Source organism: Lepisma saccharinum, chromosome 13 (genome assembly GCF_977018435.1).
Source record: "Lepisma saccharinum chromosome 13, izLepSacc3.1, whole genome shotgun sequence".
Lineage (NCBI taxonomy): Eukaryota > Metazoa > Arthropoda > Insecta > Zygentoma > Lepismatidae > Lepisma > Lepisma saccharinum.
In genome coordinates, this window is record NC_139241.1 from 23,465,378 (window position 1) to 23,479,916 (window position 14,539).

Below are 14,539 nucleotides of genomic sequence, written 5' to 3' on the forward strand. Positions count from 1 at the left end.
ATTACGCTTCTAATAGTAAGTTGTATACTCAAGCAAATGTATCATTTCAGTTATGGAGGTTGACCTTTAGATTGTCGATAGTGACCAAACATCAAAAGGTCAATTGCAATCTGCTGCGAAGAAATAGTAGCGGACTCAAGTCTTGAGATAGAAAATTAAGAAGTGACTGGAGCACTGTATACGTTATATACCCTGCGTGGCAGAATTGGGGCTACTGGATCTAAGGATAAAGGGATAATTGTCCCTGGGCTATACCTCCTGAAGCTGTGTCCAAAAGGTGTATGACCGTACTTGAAGCAAGCATCCTCCGAGTATGGAGGTTAAGTGCAGTGCAGTGCGGTCTTCAAGTCATGGACTGGAAGTGAAAGTCTTTCGAATTGCACTTCGACTGCAGTGCCAAATACGATCAGTAGTTAGAACAGAGGACACGTTGTTTTCCTCGCATTTGTTTATAACCATAGATATTACATAGCATTTTCTAATGTTCGTACACATACATTTGCACACATTAGAAGAACTTTAACCAACAACTTGCTGACCCATAACACATATTTAGCCTGTGTTGTTGGCTTTCTATCTCCGCAATTTAAAACAAATGAACACCGAGTGTGGATATCATGTGACCTAGTCACCAAGCATCTGTGCTGAGAACTGCATACTTGCGTGCTTCTGTTCTTGGCACTTTCGAACTGTACTAGGTGACGTCACTTCCGTCAAAACCATACTTCAAGTATGTACTTTGCATCTTTCGGACAGAGTCTCAGTTTTTGAGCCCCCTTGAAGTAAAACGTATCAGGTGTGAACAATGTTGGAAATTTATCTCAGATCTTATTTCAATCTCACACAGAGGCTTGGGGGGCCCCTTGAAAATATTTGGTGGGAAGTTACATTTTAAATATCACGTAATATTACTGGTAAAAAAAAAGAACGGTCATGAATTATCAAGTTTGTTTGTTTAGGTATTGTGTAACAATAATGCATTGACTGGTTGAGCAACTGAATCTTTCTACTGGATTCACAACTGTACTACACTACATAACACTACGTTTACCAAAACTACGTAGCTATAAAGGTATAGTGGAACCACAAGCACAAAAACCTGCACAGATCCGCAACTCCTGTGGACCATACTCCCATGTGGAGGGGAAGGGCAGAGTGGAGCAGGCTTTCTTATGGCCCGAGCTGAAAGGAGGAAGGGAAAGCTGCACAGAGCGTTTTCGTCGAAGGTTCTTTTCCTTGTGGTCGCTCTATATGAGATGAGAGAAGTTTCCTATCGATTGCTGTGTCAGCAAGTAACTTTCGGAGGAGACCCATAATACCAGTTGTCCGGGCCCCTCTGGCTGAGACAATAAGCCACTGCTTATTATCGCAGACGTCGTCATATAAGTTACTGGGAACCAAATGTCTGTTTCATAAATCCATTTTTTAAATAAGCTACACTATCTGTTGAATTTCTCAGATTATATCAAATTTCAGGAGCACAGAGAGAGAACATAGGGCGGGTCTACAGCTCAGGGCCCCCTGCATTGCGGGGGTTGCCGCTACGCCACTGGGCAGGATTCACTGTAGAGTTTATGTGTTCATTAAATTTTGCATTCACTGATTTGTAATGTTGAGGTAATTTACTGTATATTACCAGAACTTTATGATAAATGCTTTTTCTGAGAGGTTTGTTTTGTGTGATATGAGAAAAAAAATAACTGGAATTTCTTGTTCGGTATCTTTGTATTTACTGGGTGTTTTTCAGAAATTCTGAAAGTGGATTAAATTTATCATTTATCCATGGAACATGTAAAAGACTTAACATTTTGAATGCAGCAAATAATGGGTAAAACTAGGTACACACAGTCCTCGAAGTGAGAGGGGATGTGGGGGGGGATGAGCTTCCAAAATTTCCACAAAGTACCCCACCCCCTTGTTGTATCATTGTCACCATGTCAAACCATAGGAGCAATCCTCCAGATAACACCAAGGCTCGACCAAACATCCTCCCATCTAACATTTTCCACTTCAGACACTGTGTACATATTCAGTAATTCTTATAATATTTTCTTTGCATTTTAAAAATGCGATTTATCTGTGCTTAGTATCTTCAGTGTATGCGCGTATCTGTCCTTTCAATCACAGACGTTGTTACCTTTGGGTTGTTCATATCAAACGTCCCCATGCCCCTTCTCCCCCCCGTTTGTGCTCTCTTGTCAGTAGCGTGCATGACCAAAATGGGCTATGATAAAACCCACCAGCCCATACGACCACACATCTGAAATATGTAATAGTCTCCATATCATAATTTAATTAATCATAATATCAGTCAGTCAACTGGAATTTCTTGTGTGGTAAAATCACTGTTAACAGAATATTGTAAATAAAAAAAATGAACTGCTTACACTGAATAAACAAAAAGATGGCTGAAATGCGCAACGTTCGGTAGTAAGTTTTTTTTATATATATATATTTATATTGTGTTTTGTTTGGAAAATAATTACAGTATTTCATACACTGATTAATAAAGCATGTATGCCATTTTCAGCTGAAGTTTTGTTTTGAAACCAGTTCTGTTTGTGTTTATCCTACTACTACGAGAACATGCAATATGAGCGTGTTAACTCTACATAATAAAGCAAATAACCAATATTCTTCACTGAAGAGCTTTGATAACAACAACTTACTTTTACTTAAAAGAGGCGATAGTTTCAGTAATAACATAATTTTTGTGCACAAATTCTATAATTTTGTTGTTATTCACTGAAGGAATGGACACAGACAAAGTACGTCAGCGAACACCCAGTCCGTACTGTAGAATGCCACACTGTTGTGATGCAAAAGTAGTTCACTCAATCGTAAGATCTCGATTCACTTTTATTCAGCACAGTGTTCTTTTTTGTAGAATATTATTAGTTGCCATGTTTCTTTAAGCCATACATTATCGAAAGAAACTGGGAATGTACGGCAAGTTCCAAAAGGTTGAAACATTAGTTCCCCGAAATTTTTTCTTCTTTTATTTTTGGTATTTATTTTACTTTACATTCTGTCTTATAGTAATAGGCCCAAGTGCCAATTGTATAATTCCGATATCATCGTAATACACACGTTTTGGGTCACGTTTTGTATTTTGTATTTGAATCAAATCCTGTACATACCCTATGTAGGCAAATACTGAATAGGGTCCATGTTCGGTTTGTTTAACACTGTAGTGGTCGCGCGGATAGTAACATTATAGTATGGTGGAAACGGATTTCTTCAAATTTACAGGAGAAAGTACTTACGGAAATCATTTTGTGTATCGTTGTGGAAGTTCGTGAATGTAGTTTTGATACATTTTATTGCGAAAACATGTCGTTTTCTGCGAAAATCTCTGTCCGACACGCTATTTCTGCTGCCGCCATTTGCTTTCTGTACGAGAGTACAATGTTCCGTGTGTTAAGATGACGCAACCCCATAGTCAGTGTTGCAGCCTCACCGTGTTTTCACTGGAACATGACGTGTCGAGTATTTTTTTTTTAACTATGCTTGCCTAACCTAACTTAACCTAACCTAACCTTACAGAAAATGGTTTTTGGGGCTAACGTGAATGGTTTTTGTGGCAAACGTGAATGGTTTTTGGGGCTAACGTTAATGGTTTTTGGGGCTAACGTCAATGGTTTATCGGGCTAACGTCAATGGTTTATCGGGCTAACGTCAATGGCTTGTGAGGCTAACGTCAATGGTTTGCGACGTATTAGTGTAATTTCAATTCCGGTCACGAAAGTAGGTATTTTCTGGTGAACGAGGTTGCAACACTGCATAAATCGACAAAACACTCGCACGTACCCTGAACCAGTACGCTATCGCCTGCCATAATGTGTTACAGAATCGAAATAACAAGGAACAGTAAGTACTCGTAAATCTAAGAAATAGACATTGAGATGCATTATTTCACTTTAGGAAATGTTCCGCATTCCAAAATAGTACGTTAGCAATGTAAAAAAGACCGAAATATATCATTCATAAGTGTTTCCCCCATACTATAATGGTACCGCACGGATCACTATTGTGATCCATCGAACATTTCGTTTTTACCTATTATTTGCCAGAATTTATCTGGTTTTATTTATAGCTAGAATGTCATTTTTAAGTTATTCTGTTTCGCTTAACAAAAAATTGTAAGTTATTTCACTCAACACATGACAGGATGGAAACAATACTAAATCTAGTGAATTACTTTAAATGTGATGAAACCAAACGAAAATACATGCAGGGTATCTTAGAATCTTACTTTTATTATTAAGTATAGGTGCGTTCTCGCACAAACGAATTTCTTCATTTTTACAGGAGAAACTACTTACCGAATTGAGTTTCTATAGATTGTTTAAAGGTCGTGGATGTATTTTTTTTCCATCGTGCAATATATTTGACTGCAAATTCATGTATCTTTCAAGAAAAGTATCTTTCAGACGCTCTCCGGTAACCAGATGTCGAGTACATTTCATAACGTAATCCCGTTGAAGTGTTTCCAACCACGCGGTTGTTTAGCAAGATTTTTTTTTATTTTTTGAAAGCTGTATTGCATTGTGTTACCAACAAAATTTTAACTATGCTTGCCTAACCTAACCTTGCCAGAAATGGTTCATGGAGCTATTCGTAAATGATTTTTTGGGGCTATCCGTCAATGGTTTTCGGGGCTATCCATCAATGGTTTTTGGGGCTATCCGTCAATGATTTTTTGGGGTTCGAACCCAGGAAAAATCCGAAATTAGTAACACCAAAGTAGGTATTTTTCGATTAAGAAGGTTTGAAACACTGCATACCCACTGATGATTTACCACGCTACTCAAGATATGGACGTCATCTTGTGATACGCAAGCGAAGAAAGCAAGAACAATAATTACTCTTAATGTGATAAATTGAAGTTATTTTCTTCACAACAGCAAAATCTCACCTTCAAGAACCTTTCGCAATGCATAATCAGCAAGTACGAATGTTAAAAATGATGAAAGAAACGAGTGGAAAGTGTTTGTGCGAAATCGCACCAGTTCCTATTATTCTCTTTCCGCACAAAATTCACAAATAGGTTTCTAGTGGTCTGGACACACCAACTTCATACATTTGTGACAAATCTTTAGAAACGTGTACTTGTATATTATATATATGAATATGTTACATATTCGAAAATGCTCCTGTCAATAGTCACACGGATCACTATTATGCTCCATTCAAATGTGAGCTCTATAACAAGTCAACAGGGCCTCCCCCATGGTGCAGTGGTAGCGTCATTGCCTTGTAATCAAGGGGTCCCGGGTTCGATACCCGGTGGAGGCACAAGTGGTTCGGATCCCACTTTAAACTGTAGGTCCAGTCCCGATTAGCCTTACTGTGCATAAAGTGGACTTAAAACACCAACTCAAACCAAACAAGTCAACAATGCATCTTTTTCAAATAAATGCTGTAAGAACATAGTTCCTGGACTGTTCCAGGATGGTACACTGGAAGCAAAGGTCAACAGCATTGCAAAACGGAAGTAGCATGCAAATACAACTAGAGGATCACTATTGTAATCCCATGACCACTGCAGTAATAATTCTGGTACCAGTTTGGTATGAGGAAAACACCTTTCACTCGTTCATGTCGTCTTGTTTGATATTGGTACTTACCTATTATGCATTGCCAACCATTCTTTAAGGTGGGATTTTGCTTTTCTCACGAAAATAATTTCAATTTTTCACATTACAAGTATTTATTTTTCTTCCTTTTTTTACTTTCGTAAGGCTCAATATGGCGGCCACAGCTTCGCACGTTGTGAATCATCAGTGGGTATGCAGTGTTTTCAATCTTCTTAACTGAAAAATGCCCCACAAACCATTCACGGAAGGTTAGTTAGGTTCAGTTAGGTTAGGCAAACATAGTTAAAATTAAAACCAAACAATTCACGCATAGCCCCAAAAACCATTGACGGATAGCCCCATGAACCATTTCCACCAAGGTTAGGTTAGGTTAGGCAAGCATAGTTAACGTTCATAAAACAATGTGATACAGCTTTAAAAAAAAATCACCTTCACTTCTTGAAAAACAACGGTGTGGTTGGAAAGATTGACAGGGGGTTACGTCATCAAACGTACAGAACATCCGGTCAACGTAGAGGAAGAACGGCGATTGTGCGTCGGAGATATATTTCTCTTCAAAAATACATGAATTCCTGGTCCAATAGATTCAACGATGAAAGAAAATACCTCCACGAACTTTGAAAATGCCACATAAACTCATTTCCGTAAGTAGTTTCTCCTGTAAAATTGAAGAAATGCATTTTCCCTATATCAAACTGTTACCTTAATTCCAAACTAAACATGAAATACACTAATTTTTTTCCGGGGTTCAATTTCTGTTTATATCTGTTAACACATACTTCATTGACTTAGTGAGTATTTACTGCATATTTTGTTTAGAATGATATTTCCCTTCCATATACTCCTAATGATTCTTTGTTTATGAACAACCATTCATTTGCTGTTATCTTGGATATGTTTTGCTGCTGACATCTACACATGAAAGGGGTGCAAGGGATTATTATGTCCATAAATTATTTTGTTGTTAGGTTAGGCAGGTCATGTTTAGGGTTCTTATAACTAAAATAATGTCTATAAATGCTTCCAACACCTGATCACATAATATCTCTTCTAAAGTATGAAATCCCCTTTAGTCTCACACAAAAACCTGCCGGAACAACATGTCTGAGACAATCTGTTACGTAGCTGCAAAATGCAGGTGGTTGTATATGCTACTTCCCAAATCATAGTGTCTCTGTTAAATAATATTTAGTTAAGTTTTAACTGTGCTAATTAGTTTCTCCAAGGGGATGGCAGCTAGATTATTTTTAATTTTGTCTGCTCCTGTTTTTCCATAATGGCTAGGAGGGGTGTAAGGGGTGACCTTCCACTTAGTGCACCCAAATTTCAACCTCACTTCCACATTAGTACACCCTGGACTGAAGACTAACGAGGCTCTGGCGACTAGCCCCATGGCCAGTATAATTTTGTTTGTATTGTCCTGTTCTTTTGTCCTTATGTGTGCTGAGTGCTCCTTTACAGCCTCAGCTCTTAACGAAAGTCAGAAGATTTTAATATTTTATGATTTTAATTCTGCAAGGTAAGAGTTGTTATTTGTAACGATAAGGGGCTGGACCCCGTATAATGTGATGGGTGCAAAATAGCCTTAGTGCTGACGCACCCACAATTTCAAATTCAAATCAAAATCAAATCATAAAGGCTAGGACTTTTGGAGAGCACTTAAATGTATGAATTGAAGGAAAATTTGAGAATATATTTATTTATTTATATATAATAATGCCGCAGTAGCTAGGTCATTAGGGCATCTGACTACCATGTGAGATATCTGGGTTCGATACCCGGTGGGGGAGAACTGGGAATTTTTCCACCTGTTCAAGGGGCTCCAGTAACCACACAGCATTGTATAAAGCGGGTACCTGGAGGAAACTATGGAGCGGGGTAAAGGCAGCCACGGATGTGCTTCTGATCACAGCTCCCCCCTCCCCCACCTTCGGCTGTGATCAAGAAATAATAATAATAAAGTTGTCTTTATTAGAGGGAGCATCTTTCGGCCTCGATGTCCACTCTTACAACAGACCCTTGTCTGGGTGATTATTACAAAGTAAAAGTAAAGTACAAATGGAATATATGAACATACCCTGATTACATGTAAGCTGGATGAACACTAAATATAAAAATACAAATTGAATAGAAATAATAAAGATCTAATGTTTGTCACTTTCATATTTAGTACATATACATGTATGAAGTCAGCTGGAACAATAAATGAAACAGCAATAGCAATAATAATAATTATTATTATAATAATAAATTGAGGACAAAGGAAAATTATGAAATTTAGAATGCTAATAATTATAACAAGTTGCATGAACAGAGTTGCCAATTATTACAATGGATATATATTTATAACAGAAAAGTTGCTCGTGATTATGTGCTTAGCTGCCTTGCTATAGGCTAGATGATTTTTTAGTTTATTTTTAAACTGCTTATGTGTGGGGCCCTAACTCCATACCCCCTATATGCCTTCATGGCAAAGCACAGGGGAGCATTATTTACATATCCATTATTATGTATAATTGAGCATGTCACAAATTTTAAGCTATTTATAAATTTATATTATATATTATATTTTTATTACATCAAATCTTCATTTTTTATTTACATTTTGGGCCTCTCCGATGTTACAGTGGTAGTGTTGTTGCCTTGTAATCAAGGGGTCCCAGGTGGAGGCACATAGTAGTTCGGATCCCACTTTAAACTGTAGGTCCAGTCCCGATTAGCCTTACTGTGCATAAAGTGGACTTAAAACACTAACTCAAACCAAACTTTATTTACATTTTCTCACTTTTAAAGGTCAATAGCTGATCATGGAACACGAAGAAGAATTTTTGAGCTCCTTCTTTTTGCAAGTGTCTCAGCTGTGCTTCGACAAAGCTAAGGAATTGGTAGTAAGTAGTTTTTTCCATACTTCCCATGTTCAATTATTTGTTGCTTTGTTTTGACGTTTATTAAATGTGCATTAAAATTTTAATTTTATGAGGAAATACATATTAGAAACACAAGGATCACTGTAAAAGGCATCCTTTGATCCTTTACCTGTTAAAATCCCAGGGAAAGAATAAGAAAACATAGCTTTGCAGATGTTAGTAATTGTATGAATTTGTTTTATTTATTTATTTATTTAATTGAAACACAACAGGTGCATGTCCAATTACAGTGTTCAATATTGGATGCCACCATTACATTACCAAGATCATAATAAAGATAGTTCACAAGAAATATGAATGACGTAATATACAATATACATAAAATAACAATTGTGCAAATAATTTAATTATTAGATTATAGAGACAAGAAACCATCTTGCCAGTGTTTGTTCCTCATCTGATTCCATCCTTAGTGATGCACATGGGGAATGTGCTAACCTGTTTTCCTCTACTATGTTTTTTATGCTGTCTGTGGTTTTTAACAGAAAACAGTATGCTCTATCAAGATTATTTAATTGATCCTTTATACTAAAATATATTCAAGTATGAAGTCCTGGATATTATTTCATTAACTCTCGTAACATATTTTATAGCATGCACAGTTTTACATATTACTTCTTGCAAATATTGTGATGTAGTTACAGTTCAAGAGCACATTTTGTTGAGCACATTCTGCAAATGATGTTACTAACTTGTGACCTGGTGGGAGTAAGTTACATTTATAGCATATTTTGGTAACAGTTTGTTATATCGGAGACACATTAAAATCGGATATTTTGTGTTTCGAATGGTTCGTACTTACCAATTGTGTATTGCAGAACATAGTTCAAGGTGCCATTATGCTTTTTACACAAAAACAAACCCAATTTTTCACATACAGAGTGATTTTTTTTATTCCTTTCTTCGCTTCCAGAACACACAATATGGCGGGCATATCTTGACTCACGTTGTGGGTATGCAGTGTTTCAACCTTCTTCGCTGAAAAATACCTACTATCATGTTCGTCACCGGTGGAAATTATACATTATGCACGGGTAGCTGACGATAGCCAGCCCGGGTAGCTGATGGATAGCCCCACGAAACATTGACAGATAGCCCCACAAATCATTCACAAATAGCCCCACGAACCATTCACAAATAGCTCCACGAACCATTATGCACGGTAGCTGACGGATAACCCCATGAACCATTCACGGGTAGCTGCACGGACCATTCACTGATAGCCCCACGGACTATTCATGGATATCCCCACGAACCATTTCCATAATGTCAGGTTTGGTTGGGTTAGGCAAGCATAGTAAAAAAAATGGAGTTTGAAACACTGACAGTGGGTTACATCATCGAACATGCGGAGCATGCAGTTCAGGCACGGGAAGCATGGCAATTGTGCGTCAGTGGGATATTTCTCTTGAAAAATATATGATTTGCTGGTCAAATAGATTCCACAATGAAAGAAAATACCTCCACGAACGTTGGAAAGCTTGGAGAAACTCATTTCCGTAAGTAGTTTCTTCTGGAAAAATGAAGAAATGTGTCTATGTCTCCGATATAACGAACTGTTACCCATATTTTTATTAATCTTGTACATAAATCTTTTACTGATATTTCATTTATTATTTTGTATTTTAAAATTGTGCAGGGTAAGAATAAATAGATTTTGTGCATGCACATAAATATTTGACTTCTTTAAAAGTAAATAACATTAAGTGATATAAAGAGAGAGAATGGAGAGGCATACTGAGGGTGAGGAATATCTCTCTCTCTCTCTCTCTCTCTCTCTCTCTCTCTCTCTCTCTCTCTCTCTCTCTCTCTCTCTCTCTCTCTCTCTCTCTCTCTCTCTCTCTCTCTCTCTCTCTCTCCCCCCTCCCTCTCTCCCCCCCTCCCTCCCTCCCATTTTTAAACCACGATGTAGAGATTGAGATTAAGAAAGAAAACCCTTGGTAAATTTTAGAACATTGTATAGGTTACAGTTTGGTCATAATACTTTCAAATATAGTGTGTGGTTGGGGGCCATATAGGGAGCAACTCACCAATGCTTTGGTTATGCCAACTGTCTTAAAATTATTGCAAACTCATAACTTACCGATACAAAATACACTTGGTGAGTGACGAGAGACTCAGGGGTTAATTAGGGGCCACGTGCCTATATTCATTGATGAAGAATATGCACTTAAGAATCTGTCATCACTAGGGAACGGAACTTTATGTGCTAAAAAACACAGAAATATTTATTTTTTATGTGTCATAAATGTTGAAAATATGTGATAAAAACAGGAAAATATGTGACAAAAATAAAATCATTTGGTAACAAAAACAAACTATAACATGCATTTTAAACACCTGAAATTAGTTTCTAAATGATTACCTCTTAGCGAGCAATTTTTTGGAAGAGTTGCAGTGGATCACCATAGTTTTTCCAAATTCTCCATTGTAAATCTGTGACGATTATCTCTAAAAAGCATCTTATATTGTGAGAAAGATCGCTCCACGTCACAAGAAACAATTCTTGCATATTTGAAGCACGAAATGTCACTAACGCTTAAGTTTTCCAAAGCTTCCTCTTCCTCTACTTCACTTTCCAAAACACATGCAATTTGGCACGAAGTTTGAAAACCTTGTTTTTTCCCAAAAAATTCTGTACATTTAGACACTTAGATCCAGTGAGTTCTTGCAGTTTCGATTCTACTATACGGACTTTAACAATGGAAGCTGCCAAAGTGTTCGCGGACGATTCAAGCTTTCATATGGAATTAGAGAGAATGGACAGGTTTTTTGAGATGTATGCCAATTCGACTTTTACGGAGGGCTCCATCAACAGTTCTTGCAGAATTCTTCTTTGTCGAGATCATTTACAACAGATACAATTTTTTCAAACTTCTGGGCATAACATCTGCATCCAACCAAGTGCCCCATCGCGTAACTACAGGTGTAGGGGGAAGGGGAACCTCAGGACATTTTTGTTTAAAATTGTCTATTCTTCTAGCCAACTTGATAAAAACTTTCTTGCCATTTGAAACCAGTTTATCGACATTGGGATAAAGAGCTCTTATCTTTTCACATATTCTATGCAACGCATGGGCCACACATTTAACGTGCACCATTTTGGGGTAGCTAACGGCAAGGCCTACTGCAGCTTTTTTCATGTAAGCTGCAGCATCTGTCACGAGGAGAAGAACATTGTCAAATGTTATGCCTTCCGGCCACAATAGCTGCATTGCTTCATTAAAAAGCCTTGCTATCATGACGTGTAGCCAGCCCCAGCTACTACTTACAGCTATTTTCTCCCAATAGGATTGTAGGCGAGGTGCCAGAAGTCTGCCAGCGAGGGTGTTCAAAGACAAAACAAACCTAGCACACTCGATATGAAAGAGGTGCAGAGTAGCCTATAAACATTTTTCCTTCGAGGATTTCGAGGTGGATGAAGTCAATGAGCGATTTTATGTATTTAAAATGAAAATTCGCAAAATATGTATTTACTTACGGAAAACTGGAAAATATGTGTTTTTATGTAAAATAAAATTTGCTGTGTTGACATATAAGGCTATAATCAGAATTTTGGCAAAAATGAGGGTCTGTATCTTATCGCAGAAAAAACATTTAATTACCTAAAGTTCCTTTCCCTAGTCATCACTGTGAAAATGACAGATGATAAGGATGTAACAGAATATTGTGTTACCATCAAACAACATATATTTTTTTCTGGATTTCATCAAACAACATATTTTTTCTGGATTTCTGGATTTCATTTCTGAACTCATTTCTTTCTTCTTCTTATAATTGAGCCATTTTACACACATTTTATCATATGAGGGGTGTCAGGAAAGTAAATTTACAACAGATATATATCTTAGGGAAAATATGTATGGCATAACTTGACAACACTTACTAGTAACCTTGATCCTTGCTCTTTCCAGTAGTGTTCATTTGCAGTGCTGCACTGAGTCTTTTGTGAGTCGCATGTGTCGGATATAGCTGCAGCAATAAAAAATTGCGCCAATTGCAAAGTGCAGGCTGTTATACGCGGACATTCATCGTCAAATTATGACAATTTATGGGAACATTATGTATCGTCAAAATGTGACCCAAGTGGTGTCTTTGTTGATGAATGTCCGCTGGACATTTGCCTTTTTCATGGAGAAACTGTATCACAGCCTGCACTTTGCAATTGGCTGATTTTTTATCGCCATAGCTATATTCAGCACGTGTGACTCACAAAAGACTTAGTGCAGCACTGTGAATGAACGCTGCTGCAAAGATTAAAGGATCAAAATTACTGTCCGTGTTGTGAAGTTATGCCCTACATATTTTCCCTAAGATATATATTCGTGGTATCTTTACTTTCCTGACACACCTTGTACAGTCATGGACACTTCTGGGTTGTAATGATTCCACAATGTTCTGAATCTGCCAAATGTTCTGAATCTATCAATTTGAAAATCAAAAATGTTGATGAAGATGTTTTCCCAGGGTATCAACCAGGGATTTCTGGATAGGCTTTGAAGAGCTAACGCCACTCTCATCTTCAGAGATGTAGTGCAGAGATGTGTCAGAAGTATAAGTTTTTATGTATTTAGTGGAGGAGGAGTCTAGTGTAGGTGGCCGGGCCAATCAGGTATCATCTCTCTGACATCCACACTCCCAGTAGACTAATGCTAACTAGGCTGGGTCCAGTTTGACTCCTGTGTTTTTGTTCAGATTTTCCTTTTCCTTGTGGATTTTGGTTGCTAATTTGGAATATTGGTGTCTTATATTTTCTTAAAAAAAAAAAAAAAAAATGCCCCCAAAGGAGCTTATGGGGATGAGTGGTGCCCGACCTAGGTCAACCGGCAACCATACCGGAAGGCGCAGACCTCGCCTGAGACACTAATGCACTCTCCAAGCACATTATAGCCCCATGTTTGGTCTTTTGCCTAGGTACAATCTTCCCCTCAGAATAGATCCAATCAAGCCAGATTTCTCCCTTGGGGAAACCTCCATTCCATGCAGGCATGCACTAGTATGCAACTCTACCTATGTGGGACATCGAATATTTAACTAAATCTGGTTTCAACCCTATAAAAAGAGGATTTTTACCAGACGGCGAAAATTAGACAGACAGAAAAAAACTACAAGAGACAAAAAAGAGAAATGGAAGGGAAGCTCCCGAGGAAAAATTCTGCAAGCAGACAAAACCTCAGATGTCTTGGAATACAAGCTTCATCTAGATTCTGGTGTGCGAAAAAAAAAAAAAAAAAAAAAACACGTTGAAGGGGGCTAAAAAACACACCTTATGGTTTCCTATCCTTACTGGGGAGGATGGAGTCGGGAATTTTAGGGCAGGTATGTAAAGCCCAAAGGCTATCTGCAAGTCTGTATGTTAGTTGGACCTACACATTCCGACTTACAACCTTGTTTGAAAAAATATCGCAAATTAATTTTGAAGTAAGGCCGAAAAAAAAGCCGCTTCGGAAATTAACTGCCAGAGACGTCTGCGTGAAAGGTGGGATTTAAGACAGCATTGGCTTTTCTTGCTTTAAGGGAGGGTGGCTTCTCGTCAACCTGTATCCGTGACATGCCAGTTGGCCATCTAATTTCTGTCCCCTTGTGAGGTATTGGAATTGACCACACCATTGGGTTGGTGTGGGTGCACTGCTATAGCCGGGTGCCACCTCAAGTGTCACCGGCCCCGTTCGGTGACACGGCAAGACATGGGTCCCCTATGCCCGAAAGCGCACAGCAGTCTGGGAGTGCTACCGGGTGTCACAACCTCCTGGCAGACTTTTTTTGGGTGGATGGCAGCTACCTAGAGGGCCACCACCATGTCAGTTTGATCAGCCTTTGCTATCCGCTAGCCCTTTCCTCAGCATCCGCTTCTTTGCCCAGGTCCACGCACTCCTTTCTCCCCTGGTTGAGCTTTCGGCTGTCGGTTTTCGAGATATGCCCCCTCCTGAGAAGGAGGCAGTGAAATCTCTATCCTTGGTTGCACTTGGACCCATTTTCTTTTTTCCATAAGTAACATTGGAGTTTCGGCTT

At 38.3% G+C, this 14,539-nt stretch overlaps 2 protein-coding genes across 6 annotated transcripts in view; one reads left to right on the top strand and one right to left on the bottom strand.

The window, feature by feature from the left end:
• The window catches only part of LOC145997206 (peptide deformylase, mitochondrial-like), a 28,285-nt gene extending 25,488 nt beyond the window's left edge, over positions 1 to 2,797 (bottom strand). The window contains exon 1 of the mRNA XM_083133959.1: positions 2,670 to 2,797. The gene's annotated coding sequence lies outside the window, so the exon portion shown is untranslated. The remainder of the gene's footprint in view (positions 1 to 2,669) is intronic.
• The window catches only part of LOC145997205 (KICSTOR subunit 2-like), a 95,119-nt gene continuing 82,977 nt past the window's right edge, over positions 2,398 to 14,539 (top strand). For 2 of the 5 annotated variants that reach the window (XM_083133953.1, XM_083133958.1), the window contains exons 1-2: positions 2,745 to 2,840; positions 8,394 to 8,488. In XM_083133953.1, the coding sequence (XP_082990079.1) occupies positions 8,408 to 8,488 (81 nt within the window). In that variant the 5' untranslated portion in view covers positions 2,745 to 2,840; positions 8,394 to 8,407. Of the gene's footprint in view, positions 2,431 to 2,710; positions 2,841 to 2,905; positions 2,964 to 8,393; positions 8,489 to 14,539 lie in introns of those variants that run through there. The other 3 variants (XM_083133954.1, XM_083133955.1, XM_083133957.1) reach the window with 3 other exon arrangements.